General features: G+C 38.9%; 2 protein-coding genes across 2 annotated transcripts; one reads left to right on the forward strand and one right to left on the reverse strand.

Moving 5' to 3' along the window:
• The first annotated feature begins 7,901 nt into the window (after positions 1 to 7,901).
• Positions 7,902 to 13,098, forward strand: LOC4326992 (probable receptor-like protein kinase At5g18500). Its single transcript, XM_015766211.3, has 8 exons — positions 7,902 to 8,262; positions 9,138 to 9,840; positions 9,961 to 10,065; positions 10,241 to 10,363; positions 10,692 to 10,862; positions 10,958 to 11,087; positions 12,191 to 12,400; positions 12,608 to 13,098. Exons 2-8 carry the CDS (start codon positions 9,161 to 9,163, stop codon positions 12,737 to 12,739), a joined length of 1,551 nt encoding a protein of 516 aa, XP_015621697.1. The 5' UTR covers positions 7,902 to 8,262; positions 9,138 to 9,160; the 3' UTR covers positions 12,740 to 13,098.
• Positions 13,099 to 14,235: 1,137 nt separating this feature from the next.
• Positions 14,236 to 18,590, reverse strand: LOC4326993 (pto-interacting protein 1). Its single transcript, XM_015766212.2, has 8 exons — positions 18,245 to 18,590; positions 17,541 to 17,636; positions 16,301 to 16,557; positions 16,074 to 16,200; positions 15,543 to 15,816; positions 15,296 to 15,428; positions 15,112 to 15,198; positions 14,236 to 14,648 (listed from the first exon to the last, which is right to left on the reverse strand). The coding sequence occupies exons 2-8, from the start codon at positions 17,623 to 17,625 to the stop codon at positions 14,496 to 14,498; spliced, it is 1,116 nt and encodes a 371-aa protein (XP_015621698.1). The 5' UTR covers positions 17,626 to 17,636; positions 18,245 to 18,590; the 3' UTR covers positions 14,236 to 14,495.
• Positions 18,591 to 18,944: the final 354 nt, after the last annotated feature.

Consider the following 18,944-nt stretch of genomic DNA (forward strand, 5'->3'; position numbering starts at 1 on the left):
TGCTTGTGTGGATCGTTTTGGCCTAGGTTTGCACGGACAAGCAAGTTATTGTACCGAAATAAGCAATTTGCAAGTTGTTGTACTTATTTACACCCACCACACAAGTTTATGTAAGGGCACCCACAATGGTTATCTATAAGCTCTCTACAAGAGATCCATGTCAGCATATTTTCCTACTTGGAAGAGATTAAATGAAGAGATAGAGCAAAGCTATCTACTAACATGGAGATAGTCTATAGAGAAAAACGAGGCAATGTATTAGAGAGCTATAGATACCCATGTAGACATACCATTGAAGTGGTTTACTATTAATCTAGTCTATTGTTGAGGTGTACATGTTTTATAGATAGCACCTTACTTTACCATTGCGGGTGCTCTAATGTGGGCGTAGTTTACTCGAGTTTCTTGCCCACCACATGTAATAATTTAACATAAACAGTAGCCATATATCCCTGATGATCGATCCAGCTGGCGCGACACATGGTCCAGTTCATGCCGACGCTACTGTGCGCGGCATCGATCATCCGTAGCCGTCCACGTCAGCAACGCGTGATCACACGTGTACGGCGGCAGGAAGGGTTAGGGCCATAAAATAAATACGTCGTAAATGAACCTCATCAATTAATAAACACACCTAAAAGCTTCAGATTAAATTACAGAAAATCACGCTATAACAACATGCTCTTCCCCCGTTATTTGCGCGGCTCTTAATTTGAAACCTACGCTTCAACAGTCAACACCCCCATATTCGCATGTATATGCACATACTCCAACTCTCATTACTCCATGCCTTGGTGACAATGACATCATACGTAAGTATGCCCACTTGAGGCAACATTTTTGTTTCATTATTTTCTCCATCAATTCGAGTTAACTTATTAGGAGAGATTCCGGTTAGCGAGGTGTAAAATGCGTAAAATTTTAGGTATTCCATCCCAAGTGGTTTGATTTTTACGAAAGTATATGTTTCGATCGAGTGTTTTGCACGAAGAACTAATGAATAATTTGATGATGCAATATGTGAATTGTTCTCATTTTTTTTAAGTCGTCATTCATCAACATTATAAGAAAAATAAAAAAGTTATCTATCAGTGTAAAAAAAACAAACTAGCTGTAATTACTCTCTTCGTTTTATATTATAAGTCGTTTGACTTTTTTTTTCTAGTCAAGCTTAACTAGTTCGTAGAAAAATTAGTAACAGCTAAATTATTAAATTAGTTTCATTGAATCTAACATCAAATATATTTTAATAATATGTTTGTTTTATGTTGAAAATACTACTATATTATTCTATAAACTTGGTCAAACAAAAAAATTTGACTAAAAAAATCAAACAACTTATAATATAAGATGTAGGGAGTACCGTGTATTAGAGTAATCGGATAAATTAATTCACTTCAAGCAAATATTTGAAATGATAAGGACTCAGCAAATTAAAGCTAGCTAAGATAAGACATGAGAGATACTCATCAATAAGCGGTGCTTCTCTAGTATTTTCGCCCCAATCAATTCATTGTAATATTGTGCCTCTTGGTTCTTCTTTCTGTTTTATCCTAACCATTCAACTTTCTGAACATTCTACCATCACCACCAATACACATACACACTTAAAAGGCAACCGTCAAAAACCCATCAAAATATGTATGATGCGTCAACCCTACCTTTTTACATCCGCACTTGCTAGCAGCTATAAAAAAATTCACAAACTAATTAAGTCATTGTCATAAACTATCAGATAATCTTGACTATGCATGCATTTTTTTTTCAAAAACAAAAAATGTTTGAGCCAGTTAATTAATTAATTAATCCAACCAATCAAACCGAAAAGATTGTGAGTGCAGGGATGAAAAGAGAGCAAAAGCCAAGCTAGTTAGCTGGGGCAAGTAATAAGGCAAGTAGCTTTCAGGGTTTCTGGTGCAACCTCTCCATCCATCCATCCCCAACCTGCGGTGGCCGCCGGCGAGGCGATCGATCCCCACCTTCTTCTCTCGCGTGGTTGCATGGGCAGCATCCATCCATCCATCCGTCTGCCTGCCTGCCTTTGCTTGCGGACGAACGCTATCTAGCTAGACACCACCACCAGTGTACTGATCAGTAGTGTGCATTTCAGCTTGCAACTAGCTAGCTAGCAACCCCGGTCAGGTTGATGAGTTGCTTTGCTTACTTACCCCCACTGACTGATTATAGTGATAATTATCTCAATAATTAATCTACGTACATCGATCAGTCGATCCAGCAGCAGGACTGATCGATGTGTAGATCACCATCACAGAGGGGGGAAATAGCTATGAACAGCTGATTAATCACTGCCGGTTCTAGATGGTCACTGCTGAGTAATTCACACTGGTTTTCTCTGCGTCACTGTAAAGTGGTAGATAGTTATTCCTTTAATACATTTTGAACATGACGCATGTTAGGTCCACTTTCTATGTTGTATGCATATAGGTCTGTTTTTATTCCGGGGGCATGTTGGAATAGCCCGACTGTATAATTTTAGTGACGGAAAACGCGACGAAGTAGCACGGTTTCAATTTTCCCAAATTTTAATTACACGTAGCCGATAACGTGAATAGTAGTGGCAATGGATCCAATTAACCCTAAATATAATTATACGATCATATTTATTAAGAAAGAAAACATATGCATTAGAGACAATTGCGTGGTGGCTCAAGATTAATAATTACACCCTCTCTTGTTAGGTATAGCACGTGTTTGAAATAATTAGACAAAAGTATACATAACATATTTATTTTTTCAAAAAAATCTATTTGGCCCCTCAAACTTTTCTCATGAAGTTCATTCTCACCCTGAATAAAAAATCAGTTGTTTTCATCCATAACTAGCATGGTGGTCCGCGTAGATTGCGCGGCTAGCATCATTATATTTTCTCTCATATAATAGCATATACGTTTTCTCATTATATTATTCAAATATATTAAAATGACAACATAATTTTTAATTTTGCAATAACTTTACGAAACTACTAATGTGTAATATTCATATTGTATTTTATATACATGTTAGTTATTAATTATTTTTAATATCAAATTTTAGTTATTTGTAAATTATATATATTCCTATATGGACTATAGACTCATCTTTTAATATTTCTTTTTTTTAATTCTGAATTTTTATTATTTCTAATTGTATTTCTATGTGGACTCTAAACTCATCTTTCAATATTCTTTAATTTTTAATTTTTAATTTCAGTTACTTCTAAATTGTATTCCTATATTGACTTTACACTCTTCTTCCCATGTTTTTCTTAATTTCGAATTTTAGTTATTTGTAAATTGTATTTTTATACGGACTCTAAACACTACTTTTAATTTGATCATGTTTATTTTGAATTTTAGTATGGACTCTATACTCTACTTCTAATATTCCTTATTTTTTAATTCCGAATTTCTATTTTTCTTAATTGTATTTCTATATGGACTCTATACTCTACTTCTAATATTCCTTATTTTTAATTCCGAATTTCTATTATTTCCTAATTGTATTTCTATACGGACTCTATACTCTACTTCTAATATTCCTTATTTTTAATTCCAAATTTTAGTTATTTCTTAATTGTATTTCTATATGCACTCTAGTCTCCTCTTCTAATATTTCTTATTTTTTAATTCCGAATTTAAACTATTTCTAAATTGTATTTCTATATGGACTCTAGTCTCTTCTTCTAATATTCCTTATTTTTAATTCCGAATTTCATCTATCTCTAAATTGTATTTCTATATAGACTCTGCTTTTTCTTTTTCTCCGATTAATGTGAGAATTTCTAGGCCATGAGAGTGAACGTAGAGGTTCCTTTTTCTATTTCTTTAATAATATAATAGATATATTTTTAAAACCAAATAAATAACCACATACCTACGACACACTATTTATCAGTTTTAAAGTTATCGGTACAAAACATCCAGTTATAAAGTTTAATTTTTGCTAGAAAAGTTTAAGGCCACAAATGAACTTTATCTGTTTAAAAAAGTTCTCAAAGTATACATAACATATTATACCCCCATACTAAAATAAAATATTCTATCACATGGCGCCCATGTACAATTTTATATGAAAAATATACAATAGGATTGAGGATTTTAGAGCAAGTATTATAATATTGATGACCTTAATTAGAATATGACCCTTTTTAAGTTCAAAGTGAAAAATTAACTTCTAGAACAAATTAGTCACCGGATTACTAAGTCAAAACATGGATTTATTTTACCAAGATCATGCCTATGGGCTGGCGCAAATTGAGATCTAATAGTACAGGCCAATTGAAACGGGTCGTAGGGATGAAGGCTATAGAAAGCTAGGATTAGCTGGGTGTATTAAGGGTATCGTGGTGCCTGGTCTCTTCTGGGACTGTGAGCATCAAATCCCAGACATCTTAGCAGCTAAATAGACATCCTAACAACCGATTTGATAGTGCAAAGTTTGGTCTGTTTGAACAAGAGCACAAAACCATCTGCCTAAGTAAACTCGTTTTGCACAAGGACTCAATGAAAAAAAAAAGCATTTTTCTAGCTATCATGTGAGCAACACATGGCTTAAAGGCTAGACAAAAGAAAGTCTTTTGGGGTGATGACTAATAATAACCTGCAAGTGAAGCTACAAGCTGTCTAAGTACTACAATGATTTGTCTGCTGCTGGGACAGAGACTCCGGAATAGTGCCTTTTTGACTGCGATTGTACCAGGGCTTGTCATTTTCACCTCTAATAGAAGCAAATCAAAGTGGAAATATTCTTCATCCTTGCAAAAAAGCTGGAGATGTTCTTGTCTCTTCTTCTCCTTCTTCTTTATCCTAAGGGAACAGTGTAAGTTTGGTGTGCAATTGCAGATCTTCATATACTTCATTTATAAATGAAAAGTGGAAAACAAGGTATTTTGGAGGAGGGTTGGTTGTAATAATCCTTTAGTTATAATAATCACGGAAGAAGTAAAGGAATTCTTAAAACAATATTCATTTTGTTTTTTTTACTAGGTTTACTCATGTATTGTATCGCTTCGCCAACATAAATGTAATAATAACTCTTATACTATTCAATTATTCCAATGGTTTTTTGGCATAAAAAGCTATCATATTGCAAAATCTGGTCTTTAAGCCAATAATATAGAAACCTTACCCCTTTAAAATTGGATTACTCACGGAAAATTATTTATCTTGTCCAGCTCGACTTCTTCATGACACAATAATTTTAAACGATTTAATTCAAACTTTTCAAAATGATCTCATAAAATTCATCAATTTTATATCAAAGGTGATTGTGTAACCCTAAAATTTCCGCCAGATCTGCTTTAAAAAAAAGGATATTCCTATTTTAATTCCGCATGCTAACGTGAAAAGACACTAGGGATCATACAGGCCAATAAAAATCAATCTACGTGTGTATGCCTGCCTCGTGTATTTTAGCTGTCCATTTCGTTCTACCGAACCCGAAATTCCACGTCACAGCCTGCCTCACACTCTCTCGTCTCTACTTAATCTTTTATTCGGTATGTACAAAGATAAAGTCAGATATAAGCTCTACAATATCTAGAGAGTAGCACTCTACAACAGTTAGAGATAATATGGTATCTAATCATTAATGTATCAAAATACTTTTTCTTACTCTTCTTTTCTTTCTTTCATCACCATGCAACAAAATTTGCTCTAATAAATGCTAAAAGTCGATTCTGAGCCGTTGTCATGCATAACAACCATACTCATTTCTCTTTCTTCCATGTCATCAAATTTACTTGCATGGTACTAGAAAGAGATCACTAATAAATACCGTTGTATATGCCCTAACCCCTATAATACCCCGCTTTTCCCTCAAAGCGTTCGTGAGAAGGATAAAAAAAGAAGAAATATCACTTTTTCCACTCGCATGTTTACTTAACTGATAAATAGTATATATAATTTTAAAAAAATATAGACAAATTGTTTGAAACAATCATATTAATCTATTTTTAATTTTAAAATAATTAATACTTAATTAATCATTGCTGGTGGCTTATCTCATTTTACATACCAAGGTCCCGTTCTTTTCTCCAACAAGAGTTGGATGCAGATTAAGATTTTCGTAGCACGCTTTTTAAACTGCTAAATAGTGTGTTTCGTGCGAAAACTTTCTATATGAAAGATGCTCTAAAATATCATATTAATATATTTTTCAAGTTTATAATAATTAAAACTCAATCAATCATACGTTAATACCACCACGTTTTGCATAAAAAACTTTATCTTCATATTCATTTTCACGAGAAAAGAACACCACTCGAGTTGATATCTCGCGCATTGTTGCGAGATATTTGGATGAATGCATTTTATACATTGTAGAAATGATAAATATATATATGTTTAAATGATGTGAAAATGATGTGGAGATAATGATTTGATATTACTTGGATATCGAGTTCTAAGAATACAACAAAATTATATATAATATGTCAGGTTTGCATGATATTTAAAATACTCTAGATAATAATGGCGAGTGATGATGTGACTTACTTGCATGAGATTTAAAATACTTCCGATAATAATTGTTAGCGGGTGTTTAGATCTAGGGGTGTAAGGTTTTGGCGTGTCACATCAGGTATTATATAGTATGCATATAGGGTGTTCTGGCACTAATAAATAAACTAATTACAGAATTCGTTCGTAAACCGCGAGATGAATTTATTAAGCCTAATTAATCCGTCATTAGCAAATGTTTACTGTAGCACCACATCGTCAAATCATGAAGCAATTAGCCATATACATTGTGGAAAGTAGTATTAGCTTAAGGTGCACCTTATGCTTAAGGTCTACCACAAGCAAAAAGAGTATATTTTTCTCTCTCTCATTTACTTCGTGAACAAGAGATGAAACAATTCCTTTTCAATTCTATGTGGGCCCATCTTATGACTAAATTCTAATCATAACATTGTGAGTACAGTTTTAACAATGGTTCACTATTCATAGGGCCCACCTTAAGATTACACTACACCACAAATATTGAGGATGCCCTTAGGCTCAAAAGATTTGTCTCGCAAATTAGTCGCAATCTGTACAATTAGTTATTTTAAGCCTATATTTAATACTTTATGCATGTGATTAAACGTTCGATGTGACATGGTGAAAAATTTTGGGTGGGATTTAAACAGGGTATTAGTGGATAATGATGTAACATATTTGCATGTTTAGCTTTAGAAATTAGTTTCCATATAATAATATTCTAATAATCTCCTTTGGCCCTCTTAAACACACTCTAAACCGTTGCTTTAATCCCGCTGTTTAGCACTAAGCACCAAACGAAACCCAAGAAAAACCAAGCAGAAAATGGCAGCACCAACACCAAAGCCACCACCAACCAGGGTGTGAAAAACCGCCGGTAACCGCGCGGTTACCGCGGTTACCGCCCGTACCGCGGGGGTACGGTTACCCGTAACGCGCGGTACGGTTTAATAAAATTCGTCCAAATTCAAAAATTTAAAAAAAAAAGAAAAAAATCAAAAAAAATAGTGAAGGTAGTGCTTGATTTATAGTGTTTATGGTGAAGAAATTTCTCAAAAAAGAGTAATATTTATTCAAATTTGAGAGCAAAACGGAGAATAAATTTGAAAATTGGAAAAAGAAAAAAAAATGGGCCGGCCCGTTACTGTGCAACCCATTACACATCGCGCGGTAACCGCGCCAAACCGCGTGGTTACCGCGTCAAACCGCGCGGTTTGCCCGAATTTTTGAATTCAAATTTCGATTTGTAAATTTGTCGCGGTTTTGCGCGGTTACCGCGGTTACCGCCGGTAACCGCCGTACCGCCGGGTGGCGGTAACCGGGCCCCCGGCGGTTTTTGAAACCCTGCCACCAACTCCTCCAGCTACAGCCGCTGCATCAGCTGCTGCTACTTCTACTCCTACTGCTGCTGCTGCTCTCTCTCTCCTCTCACCATTTTCGTTTTCTTTGGGGAGACACAAGAAAGCGCAGCAAGCAAGCGCAGCGGAGGCACACGGATACTACTCCACGCATACCATACCACCACTTACCTACCGCTCCCCACATCTCTCCTCCTCCTCCCTTTTTCCTCTCCTCTTCTCTCCTCACCTCCCAAATCTGAAGGAATCCGCCATTCTCTGAGCTTGCTCTGTGTGTGTGCGTGTGTGGAGTTCTTTCTTTGGTTGGAGAGGAGGTGATGTTTTGTGTAGCTTCGGGCGTGGTCGATCCGGGGTGTTGCTGTTCTTGGTGGGTGGCCTGCTGCTGCTGCTGAGGAGGTGAAGGAGGAGATCTGGAGATCTCTCAGGTGGTGGCTGCTTCTGCCTCTCTTCTTGATTGTGATTGCTGCTGCAATGTGCCTACCTTTGTTGTTTGTTTCTTGGTCTGGATCTCGGGGTGACCGTCATGCTCTTCTTGCATTTGATTTGTAATTTTTTTCCCGGATTATTATTCTTGGGTGAATGCTTCTCTTGGGATGGTTGAGTTACCTGGAAAAGATCCAGGAGGGGAGTTCTTGGGGAATGGATGATTGATGATTCTTGATAAAAGGAACCATCTTTCTTTTGTCCTTTTGGTTGCAAGAAATCAAGCTAGAAAAGATAAAGAGAGGAAAACAAAGCAACTAGTATCTTTTTTCTTGCCAACTGTGGGAAGAAGATGTAAAGTCTTGCCAACCATGGTAGCTCTAGCTAGCAGCGGCTGCTTGGTTCGTACTCCACTTTGTACTTGCTTGCTGAGGATTGCTTCACGTGTAAAACGCCCTCAAGGGCCATGATCTTTCCTCCAGGTCCAGGGCGGCGAACAAACACGGTGAAAAAAAAAGAGAATTAAATGTGCTAGCTGTTGATCCTTGTGCATGTCGGTACAGGGTTGGGTTCGTACCGTGATCGGCATTGCGGGAATTTAATCCCCTGTACAGCCTTGGAGCAGAGGAGCAGTAACTTCTTGCCTTTGCTTCCCTTCCAGCCCAAGATAGTGTACTCGTTTGTCTTAATTGGCGCTCTGTAGTAGTAGTTCATGAATCGGGAATTATTATACGCTCGTACTGCGAATGTAGATGCTTGCATTTGTTTTTCACTGCGAAAAGAGCTGTAAGGACATTAGTATTTACTGCATTGTGTGGTAATTGCAGCTGAGCTAGATGGGCAGCTAACGTGGTCATCTGAATTTGTTTGTTTGCAGGAGCGAAGCATTGACATTCCGCTATGGAGGCTCCTTCGTCGTCCCCGTCATCGCCAAGTCTGAAAGATCATCTCTCTTCGCCAACTGGCCCTTTGCATCTCAAAGTATGGGAGGTCATATGCATTGTCTTGGGGGCTTTCATGGTGGTCATCTTCTTTGTAACCGTGTGGCTCACGATCCGGAGTCGGAAGAGGGTTAGACGGGCTTCGGCAAATATCCCAATCACCCAAATCCCTGCCATTTCCAAGGAAATCAAGGAAGTGAGGGTGGAGCAAGTCCCAACAAGCGATTTTGCAGCACATGATGGAGTCCTGATGACAATCCAAGACAAGTCTAGTGAGAAGGAGTCAGACAAGGTCATGGTCCATTTGGGTGTAAGCAAATCGAAGCGTGGCGATGAGAGCCACTCAGGATCATTCCGTTACATGGACAAGGATTTAGGATTCCAGTCAGCTGATGAAGGAGGCTCAGGAACATTTCGGCATAATTCAGCTCATGCAATAACTGCTCCTTCACCTTTGGTTGGCCTGCCAGAGTTCTCTTACCTAGGCTGGGGCCATTGGTTTACTTTGAGGGATCTGGAAGTTGCTACTAGCCGTTTTTCAAAGGATAACATTCTTGGTGAGGGTGGATATGGTGTAGTTTATCGTGGCCAACTGATCAATGGCACTCCTGTTGCTGTTAAGAAGCTTCTCAATAACCTGTAAGTCTTGCCCTGCTTATCAGAGTTTGATCTTTTTGTTTATTCTCCTTGTCTCTTGTCTCCAATACCACAAATCAGACAGCTTTAAGTTTTTCCAATCGATGTTTTGTAAACTTGCAGAGGACAGGCCGAGAAGGAATTCAGAGTTGAAGTTGAGGCTATTGGTCATGTTCGCCACAAGAACTTGGTCCGGCTTCTGGGTTACTGTGTGGAGGGTACTCAAAGGTATTGATATTTCTCTTGTATCTATTGCAATGTTCATATTTCCAAGCTACATGTACTACCAAGCAAGAATATTCTTCTAGACATTCCATGCTCTCTGAGACCTCTAGGTTCATTTGACTGCAATACTTGTATGGAATTCTAAGACATATTTGTTAACTTTGTGTGCTTTTTTCAGAATGCTTGTCTATGAGTATGTAAACAATGGAAACCTAGAGCAATGGCTTCATGGAGCTATGAGTCACCGTGGTTCCCTTACATGGGAGGCCCGTGTAAAGATTCTTCTTGGGACAGCTAAAGCGTAAGTTCTTCCTGGAGATGTCATTTCTTTTTGCTAGTACTTCACCATATTTTTGTTATATTGTCAGTCCGCCTTAGGGCAATGTAATCTTATGTTCCTATCATGTTCCAAATTGCATTACCTTTTCTTTCCTGGAGCTATTTCTGTTATTTTACTTGCATAACAACATGACATCCCTCTTTATTTGAGTATAACTGAGCTGAAGCACATAAATTCCTAATACAACACTGAACTGGTTTGTTGCTGAACTTTGTTCACTTTCTCTTCTCCCTGTTTTTTCCATGTGTGAATTGAACTAAATCGAAGAATTATCACTACCTATCTGCAGGCTTGCTTACTTGCATGAGGCAATTGAACCCAAAGTGGTGCACCGTGATATCAAATCCAGCAATATATTGATTGATGATGATTTTGATGCCAAAGTATCAGACTTTGGTTTAGCTAAACTTCTTGGTGCTGGCAAGAGTCATGTCACTACTAGGGTTATGGGAACCTTCGGGTATGTTGTGTTAATTGTGAACAAGATTTCCATGGTTAACGGAATGTTAGATTGCTAGTACTAGTTAATGATGTGTTGCATTGCACTCATTGCAGCTACGTGGCACCAGAGTATGCAAACACTGGACTCTTGAATGAAAAGAGTGACATTTACAGCTTTGGGGTAGTACTTCTAGAAGCAATTACAGGGAGGGATCCTGTTGACTATGGTCGTCCAGCGAATGAGGTATTGATAAATTGGTTAAAATAATTTGTTCTGATAACATCCATGTGCATTCTCCTTTTATACTTGTGTATGGTATGCTGCATCTCACCAAATTGAGTCTCTTAACTCCAAGTTTAATTATTTTTATTATGATCTAGAATGCTTAATGTTGACCTATAAGTTGTTCTATACGTGCAGTTGTGTGCTGTGTAATTCTTGTGCTTTTGTGGATATTTTCTCCTATTTCATAACAGGACATAATGTTTATGCCATTGGCTTAGACGCTTGTGATGTTCGTTAGACTTGGAACTGTTTCCTTTATCTGAGGTTGTAGGCTATATATACTAAACTGGCTGGATAATGACACTGAAATTCTGCTTAAATGTGACGCACAACATCATAGACATATAAGCATGCTGCAGATATCTGTGCCCTTCCAGAAATTTTGTTATTATTCTATTTTACTTAAGCTGACCAGGTAAACATGGCACGAGCTCTACCAATTCACTTCAGAAGTGATAAATAAAACTACATCGCTCTACTACACTTGAAGGAAAGATCAGACAATAATCAATAGTCTAACTGAAGCAACATTGTGACATTTGTTTTACAACACTTCAAGTGAACATTATCCAACCATAGATTGCTGACACTACTGTTGTTCCTGCCCTTCGTGCGTCCTGATATATTGGACTGGCCTGGAAGCTACGGCATTGAAGTTACATAAATTGCCATCTGAACATCTTCAGAGCAGTCTAGCTATGAAGTGTAACAATTTAACCTAGCTGTCCTTGAGTTGGAAAAGCTTCTAGCAATGCTGTAAATTGTTGGGCCAGCCTGTCAAATCATTATCCAAGACCACACATGTAGCAACTATTGGCTTGAAAGTACCATCCGAAACCTAATGCAGCTAACAACTATGCTGCTGCATATTTAATATTTCGGAGTTCATTGAAAAAATAGCATAACTTGGCTATTGCAGAATAAAGTATCATCTACAATATTTGATTTTATGACACAGTGCTGATTGCTGTTTGTCTCCTGTTAACGGTTCCTTTAATAAAAGGAAAGAAAACATTCTCTCTGCTTCTTTGATTGGACATTTTGATTTGTGCCACATGCAGGTAAATCTTGTTGACTGGCTAAAAATGATGGTTGCTAGCAGGCGATCAGAGGAGGTGGTGGATCCCACCATAGAGACCCGGCCTTCGACAAGAGCTCTCAAGCGTGCACTTTTAACTGCTCTGAGATGTGTGGATCCAGATTCAGAAAAGAGACCAAAGATGGGTCAAGTTGTGAGGATGCTGGAATCGGATGACCCAATTCCTCGTGGGGTATGTATTACTGTATTACAGGAAATAAGGACTTTATCCTTGTTTTCTTAATGCATGTTTTACTTTAGTTCTTTCTTTACTTCCATTTGAAACATTTCACCTGATTATGTGGCAGTCTTGAATTAACTCTGTTCTTAGCATTGTACTCCAAATATTAGCTGGCACATGATTCATGCCATACTGATCAGATAAATTGTATGGAAGCAGGACAGAAGATCTAAGCACAACCGTGGAGGGAGCACCGAAATGGATTCCCAAAGGGACAACAACTCCGACACGGACAAGAGTGACAATCCAGATTCCAAACCAAGCAGGAGCAGAGCCTCATCTTCCAAATGAGAACATCCAGCATTCCTCTCCTATTATATTCCTTTGGTCCATAACGGACCGTCCCCCCTCTGTTTCTGCTGACGAATTGGTAACCGCCATTGCTGAAGCTTGAATACAAAAGAAGCTCGAAGACACATTGGTTCTCATTCCTTTTTTTTCTTCTTTTTCGTGGCTGTAACGGTTTATGATTTATTTGTAGACAAGGTGTTGGTTTTTCTACTTATGAATTTATATATATATATACATATACTTAACGGTGGTCTTGACAATTTGTTGTTGTAAGTTTTTAACAGTGTGTACAGTTGTAGCATTATGAATACTGGTCGAACCCGAATATTTGTGAATGATATATATTCCAATTGGAAGCCTCTGCCCGTTTTGAAATACCCCAGATGCTGGCATTTTCAGTTAAGAAAAAAATGTACTTGACAAGTTCCAGTGCGATACTGACACAATGCCCTGTATTGAGAAAAATGGGCAAAATACTCTGAAGAGTTCTGTTCAGAATGTCAGATTTCAAGTTCACTAGCAGATCTGGAACCAGCTGAACTGAGTGGAACAGAATTCTGGATAGTGGTTACTACCTCTGTTTCAGCCTTTCAGGTTATAAGATTTTCTAGCATTACCCATATTCATATAGGCGTGCTAATGATGATATTAACACGCCTATATGAATATGGGTAATGCTAGAAAATCTTATAACTTGAAATAGAGGAAGTACATACCTTAGAACTCGAAGACTTGAACCATCATTAACACGCCTATATGAATGTGGGTAATGTTAGAAAATCTTATAACCTGAAATAGAGGAAGTATATACCTTATAACTCGAAGACTTGAACCAAATGTATATCCAGGAGGACAAAAAGTACTGCTGGCCTGCTTGGGGTCTACACCAAGTATTGGCCTCAGGCAAACTGGTTGTTAGGGCCTTCCATCTTCTTTCAATGATTTCAGTAGAAGTGAAGCTTACACTCAACAACTTGCAATGGTTTGTTGTTAACCTTCCAAGGTGTGACCTGGAAATACTCCTCTTGTTGGAAGAGGAAATCAGAAATCCTCTTGTTGGAAGAGGAAGGAGTAGAAGTATAACATCGTTACACACAAAGTGCAGTGTGTGAAGGAGTAGAAGTATAACATGATGGGTGTGTTCAGTTCATGCCAAAATTAGAAGTTCGGTTGAAATTGGAACGATGTGATGGAAAAGTTAGAAGTTTATGTGTGTAGAAAAGTTTTGACGTGATGGAAAAGCTGGAAGTTTGAAACTAAACTCGGCCATAGTTACACACAGAGTGCAGTGTGCCAATGTCTTGCGCAGTGACAGTCTGACACAGCTAAAAACATACAAGAAAATAAAAGTTTTACTCATAAATTATTTTTCGTTGCTTAGTTCATTTTTCCACGGCCGCTTATCGGCCTTAGATCAAATGATGAGATGAGAATTATTAATCTGCCCATTGTACGCAGAACAACAAAACTTGTCTGGTGACAGTGGAAGCTAAAAGTGGACAAGCAAGAAGTATATATATTCATCCATTTCTCAAACTACTACAAGAGGTCGAGAGGAACACATAATCAGGAGGGATTGCGACAATTTACAGCAACAGGAGTCTGGAGATCGAGGCAAGAACAAGACAGGCAGCAGCAGAGCTACCCTCTTCATTTCCACTGAATTTTTACACATTTGGAATCCATGGAAACCGAGCCTTCCCTCCCGTCGTCGTGGTGTCACCGGAGTCCGATGAGAAAAATGGTCATGGCGTGCTCATAATCCGGATCGCTCGCCGGCGTCGGTGAAGGAGGCGGGGCGATTGTTCGGGCGGCTGTTGAGGAGTGGGTTCAGAGCCTTGACGACGATGCTCATGTTGGGCCTGAAGTCCGCCTCGTACTGCACGCACAGCGCAGCTACGGCAGCCATCTGTTTAAGTTGCCAAAACCATCAAGCTGGTAAGAATCATGGCATACGTGATTTCGGGCTACCACTGTGCCTAATGGCAGAGGCTAAACCATTTCCATTATATATATATAAAAAATCCAGGCTGCCACTTGGTTATTTGAGATGTAAACTCTTTGTTGTTATAATGTACTAGTAGTTCAGATGTATATATAGGACAGAAAATGCTTGATATGCTCTCCTAATTCAAGATGAAAATGTTTTGTGTTCTTAGAAAAAAAAAGGTAATAATTGTAGTTTCCATTGTACTTTCCCGCAAAAAAAAAGCTGTGCAATTTGATAAAGAAAAATGTCTCTAGTATGTTCTGTTTAGTATATTAACTGGAACATGGTCATGTTTAAAATCTGGTGCAACCTAATCAGTATGCATTGAAATTTGTGTTACTTGATAGGAACAGAAACCATCTGGAACACAAGTTATTTTTACCTTGGCAACAGCCTTGGGAGGATAATCCCCTTCAAGCCTTGGATCCACGCATTGCTTCACCTTGTCTTCACTTAGCCTTGGAGTAGCCTGCAATATTGTCAATACAGTCCACAGTACATGAGTTGTTTGTTCATCTTGTCAAGAGCCAAGACAAAGTTTTCATGGATGATGGAAAGATCAGTACCCATGTCACAAGACTCTGCTGGCCACGGGGCAGCGTATGATCGACCGGTTTGCGACCAGTTAAAAGCTCCAGCAACACGACTCCGAAGCTATAGACATCGCTCTTCGTGCTAAGCTGCCCTGTCATCGCGTACCTGGCAGATTCCAAAATAGAACAGTAAGTACAGTCGTATAAGAGCACATTTCATCCTAAAAATTGCCTACTTGATGAGTAACAGATCAAGAACATGAAATGTTTGGGTGCATACTCAGGAGCATGATAACCGAAGGTGCCAAGAACACGAGTGGAGTGGAGGCGAGCCGCCATGTCCGGGGACTGATTGGATACATCGAAGTCTCCTACTTTCGCAACATCGTTGTCAAAGAGCATAATGTTGCTGGATTTGATGTCACGGTGGACGACACGAGGCTCCGCCTTCTCGTGCAGGAACTCAAGCCCCTTTGCAGCACTCAAGGCAATCTTCACTCGCTGCATCCATGATAGAGCTGGTCCTGGCTGAGCTCCCTTCACACCCTTTTTACCTGTGATCATGATCCAGATACGCATCAGCCATGCATTAATAATGTACGAGCCAATCAATATAAATGCTAATAGTACATCATAAATTGCCAATCAATCTATTTTGTTTGGTTACATTATTCATACCAATGAGGACAATGTAAATGCTAATTTGAATCCTTCTGGTCTAATGCCATTTACAGTATTCGGATAGCATTTCTTCATGAGTGCGACAAACTAAGAGTAATATCAAAATAAAGAAAGGTTATATATTCCTCACCATGGAGAATGTCATGCAAGGAGCCCCTCGGTGCATACTCATAAGCAAGAACACGGATGCTCCCTCCAGCGCAATATCCGATAAGTTGGATAATATTCTCATGCTTCAGTCGTGAAACGGCTGAAACCTGAAAAAGAAAAATGTAGGTGAGACGAAGCTAGTCCGTTGCATCATATATACATTGACAAGATATAGTCATATAGAATGAAAGAAAAGAGTGTCAGAACCTGCACAAGGAATTCTTGATCAGGCTGTTTGCTGGAGTCGAGCTTCTTCACCGCAGATCTCCTGCCATCTCTCAGCACACCAAAGAAAACTCTGGCGTACGAGCCTTCTCCGATGAGAGCATCACTGCTGAAGTTCTTGGTTATTCCCTTTATTTCATCAAGGGGAATTGCCGGTACTGCAATTGGCAGATTTCTGCTGGTGGGGGGAGAACGCGAAGGGGCTGGGGGCCCGGGCTTGCTACGTCCATAGTTACCACCTGCGTGTGGAACATTTTTAATGAAATCACATCATTCTATGCTGGCATTTCTGTCTTTTCAGTTTCAGTAGATGTAAGAACTTTGTAGCAAGTTACATTTCTGGTAATAGAAATGGGGGCTCCTTGCCCTTTGCTACCAAAAAAAAAATGCTAAGCTGAAAAACTCCTGGCTTTCAGCGATGCTGATTTATGCAATGAGACATGTTTTAACTTTTTTTTCAAGGTTAAATTTATTTATTTATCCATTCCTGTGTAGTTTTAGATTGTATTGAGTTGAACTATACCTCAAAACTTGATTCTCATGTGCTGAGAAATAGTCTGATGAAAAAATCACACATATTTCCAGTCGACAAACTTGGAATACAAATTTTTTAGAGGTAATGGCAGTTTTGTATTGACTATATCGATTTGAAAGGATACAATATAAAAAGATAAAAAAGGAATTGACCATTCCCTTTGAAAGAGAGACAAAAAAAAAATGAAATGATGATAAGGGATTTCTGATAAAGAAAACACAGATCATATAATCTAAAACAGGGTTGGCAACAAGCTGTTTGTTTGTATTGATGAATTTTATTTGCATGCAAGTGCAACTTTTTCAAGGCAACTAATTAAATAATGTCTGACATATTTGTTTACCAATTCATTCAACTAGCTATTTGGGCACTCCTCCTCCATCTGGCATTATTTACTATTACCCCTATCTATTGAAGAAACACAAGGGAATGCAATGCAATACCCAAGTGCAATGTAACAGAATTATCTAAACACATTATCACGCATACTTTTTTTATTGGATAAAAGAGGACAGTATCCCTTTTGCAAAGTTCAACCAACAAACAGTGCCTGCTAACATCAAAATTTTGCATCAAATCTGGAAGCAATAGTTTGTTCGATCAAGAATGAATTCACTGCTTCCATCGATTTGCAACCATGATCAAACAACACGGAGGTGAAAAGCAAAGAGAGAGAGGATTAGCAACCTGGATCAGGGATCGGGACGTAAGGATCGTCGCGCTTCTTCTTCTTGCCGACATCATCCGCTCCGCAGCATGAAAAGCAACCCATATCGCTTCCTCCTAACATCCAAGACGACAGGAAAACAAATACGCATTTGCATCAAACTATATTCAATCGAGATGCGCAGAAGAAAAAAAAAACATTTTACTTATCCGATGATCAAACCCCAGCCGACTGAAAACACAACAGTATCTGACATCGAAACGTAAATCGGAAGAGGAGGTCGTATCAAAAAAGCTGGAGGCATTTATTGCACCCGTTTTTTTCATCTACTGGTGGGGGAAAAGGAATCAAGAAACAGATCACTCATTTTTCTTGATCGGTAACCGTTCTTGCGGCCGTTGCACGAACAAGAAACGGCTATGCATTTCGTCCTACATTTTTTCTTCCTCCTCTCATGGGGAAGATCGATCGAGTGCTGATCGACGGGAAACACGAAGATTAATTTCTTGCACATCGATGAAAACAAAAAGAGAACAAAATCAAAACAATATACAACAAATCTTACAACCCCACAAAGATTAAAAGAAAAGGAAAAAAAGACGATCAACTGATCAAGAACCAAAATAACACAACAAAAACAACGGCAAAATCAAAGAACCAAAGAACAACAACAACAGTAGAATCAAAGAATCAAAGAAGAAGAAGGGAGAAGCAGTAGTAATACCTCTTTTCCTGGAGATCCTCGACCGAATCGAGACGACGAGAGCAATGCGAAGGGTGCGGGGAGGAATGGATGGAAGGAAGGATGGAGATCGAGAGGAGAGGAGAGGAGAGAGAGGGGGGGAGGAACACGACGACGCCCGCGGCCGGCCCCCTCTTCTCCTTCTCTCCCTCGTCTCGTCTCTTCTTGCTTGCTTGATTTCTTTCTTGTTGTTGGTTTCTTTTTTGGCCGTTTCTCTCTCGATTTATTACTCCCTGGCTTTCCTTCGCTCCGGTTGGCCTGGCCTTCCCCCCCTCTTTTCTCTCCTTTCCTTCCGCTGCCAACCGCCAAATGGGAAGAACCTACGCTCGCCTCTTGCTATTCTTGCCATTGCCATATATGCACCCCCCTCCCCTCCCCTACCTTTTGATGACGTGTTAATCCCACGTATCTAAAGTTTTATACTTGTACATGTTGAGTATCTATTTTACTTGCTCGAACTACATCTTTGGAGCAGGGTTTCCCTTACCACCGGTAACCGCGTCATTACCGCGGTTACCGGGCTTACCGCAGGGGTACGGTAATATAAATACCGTGGTAACCTCCTTAAATTCAAATAATTTTTAAAAATAATTTGAATTTTTGATAAATTTTGCACGGTTTTGTACGGTTTTTCACAGTTACCGCGCGGTAACCGTGCTTACCGCCGGGGCGCGGTAACCCC

The sequence above is a fragment of the Oryza sativa genome, chromosome 1 (genome assembly GCF_034140825.1).
Source record: "Oryza sativa Japonica Group chromosome 1, ASM3414082v1".
In the NCBI taxonomy this organism is placed as follows: domain Eukaryota; kingdom Viridiplantae; phylum Streptophyta; class Magnoliopsida; order Poales; family Poaceae; genus Oryza; species Oryza sativa.

Coding starts and splice junctions, on each gene's coding strand:
- LOC4326992 (XM_015766211.3), top strand. CDS start 9,161: ATGGAGGCTCCTTCGTCGTCCCCGTCATCGCCAAGTCTGAAAGATCAT. Junction 10,364..10,691: donor CTTCTTGGGACAGCTAAAGC/GTAAGTTCTTCC, acceptor ACCTATCTGCAG/GCTTGCTTACTTGCATGAGG. Junction 11,088..12,190: donor ATGGTCGTCCAGCGAATGAG/GTATTGATAAAT, acceptor TGCCACATGCAG/GTAAATCTTGTTGACTGGCT.
- LOC4326993 (XM_015766212.2), bottom strand. CDS start 17,625: ATGGGTTGCTTTTCATGCTGCGGAGCGGATGATGTCGGCAAGAAGAAG. Junction 16,558..17,540: donor CGTCCCGATCCCTGATCCAG/GTTGCTAATCCT, acceptor TTCCACACGCAG/GTGGTAACTATGGACGTAGC. Junction 15,817..16,073: donor CTTGCATGACATTCTCCATG/GTGAGGAATATA, acceptor TCATGATCACAG/GTAAAAAGGGTGTGAAGGGA.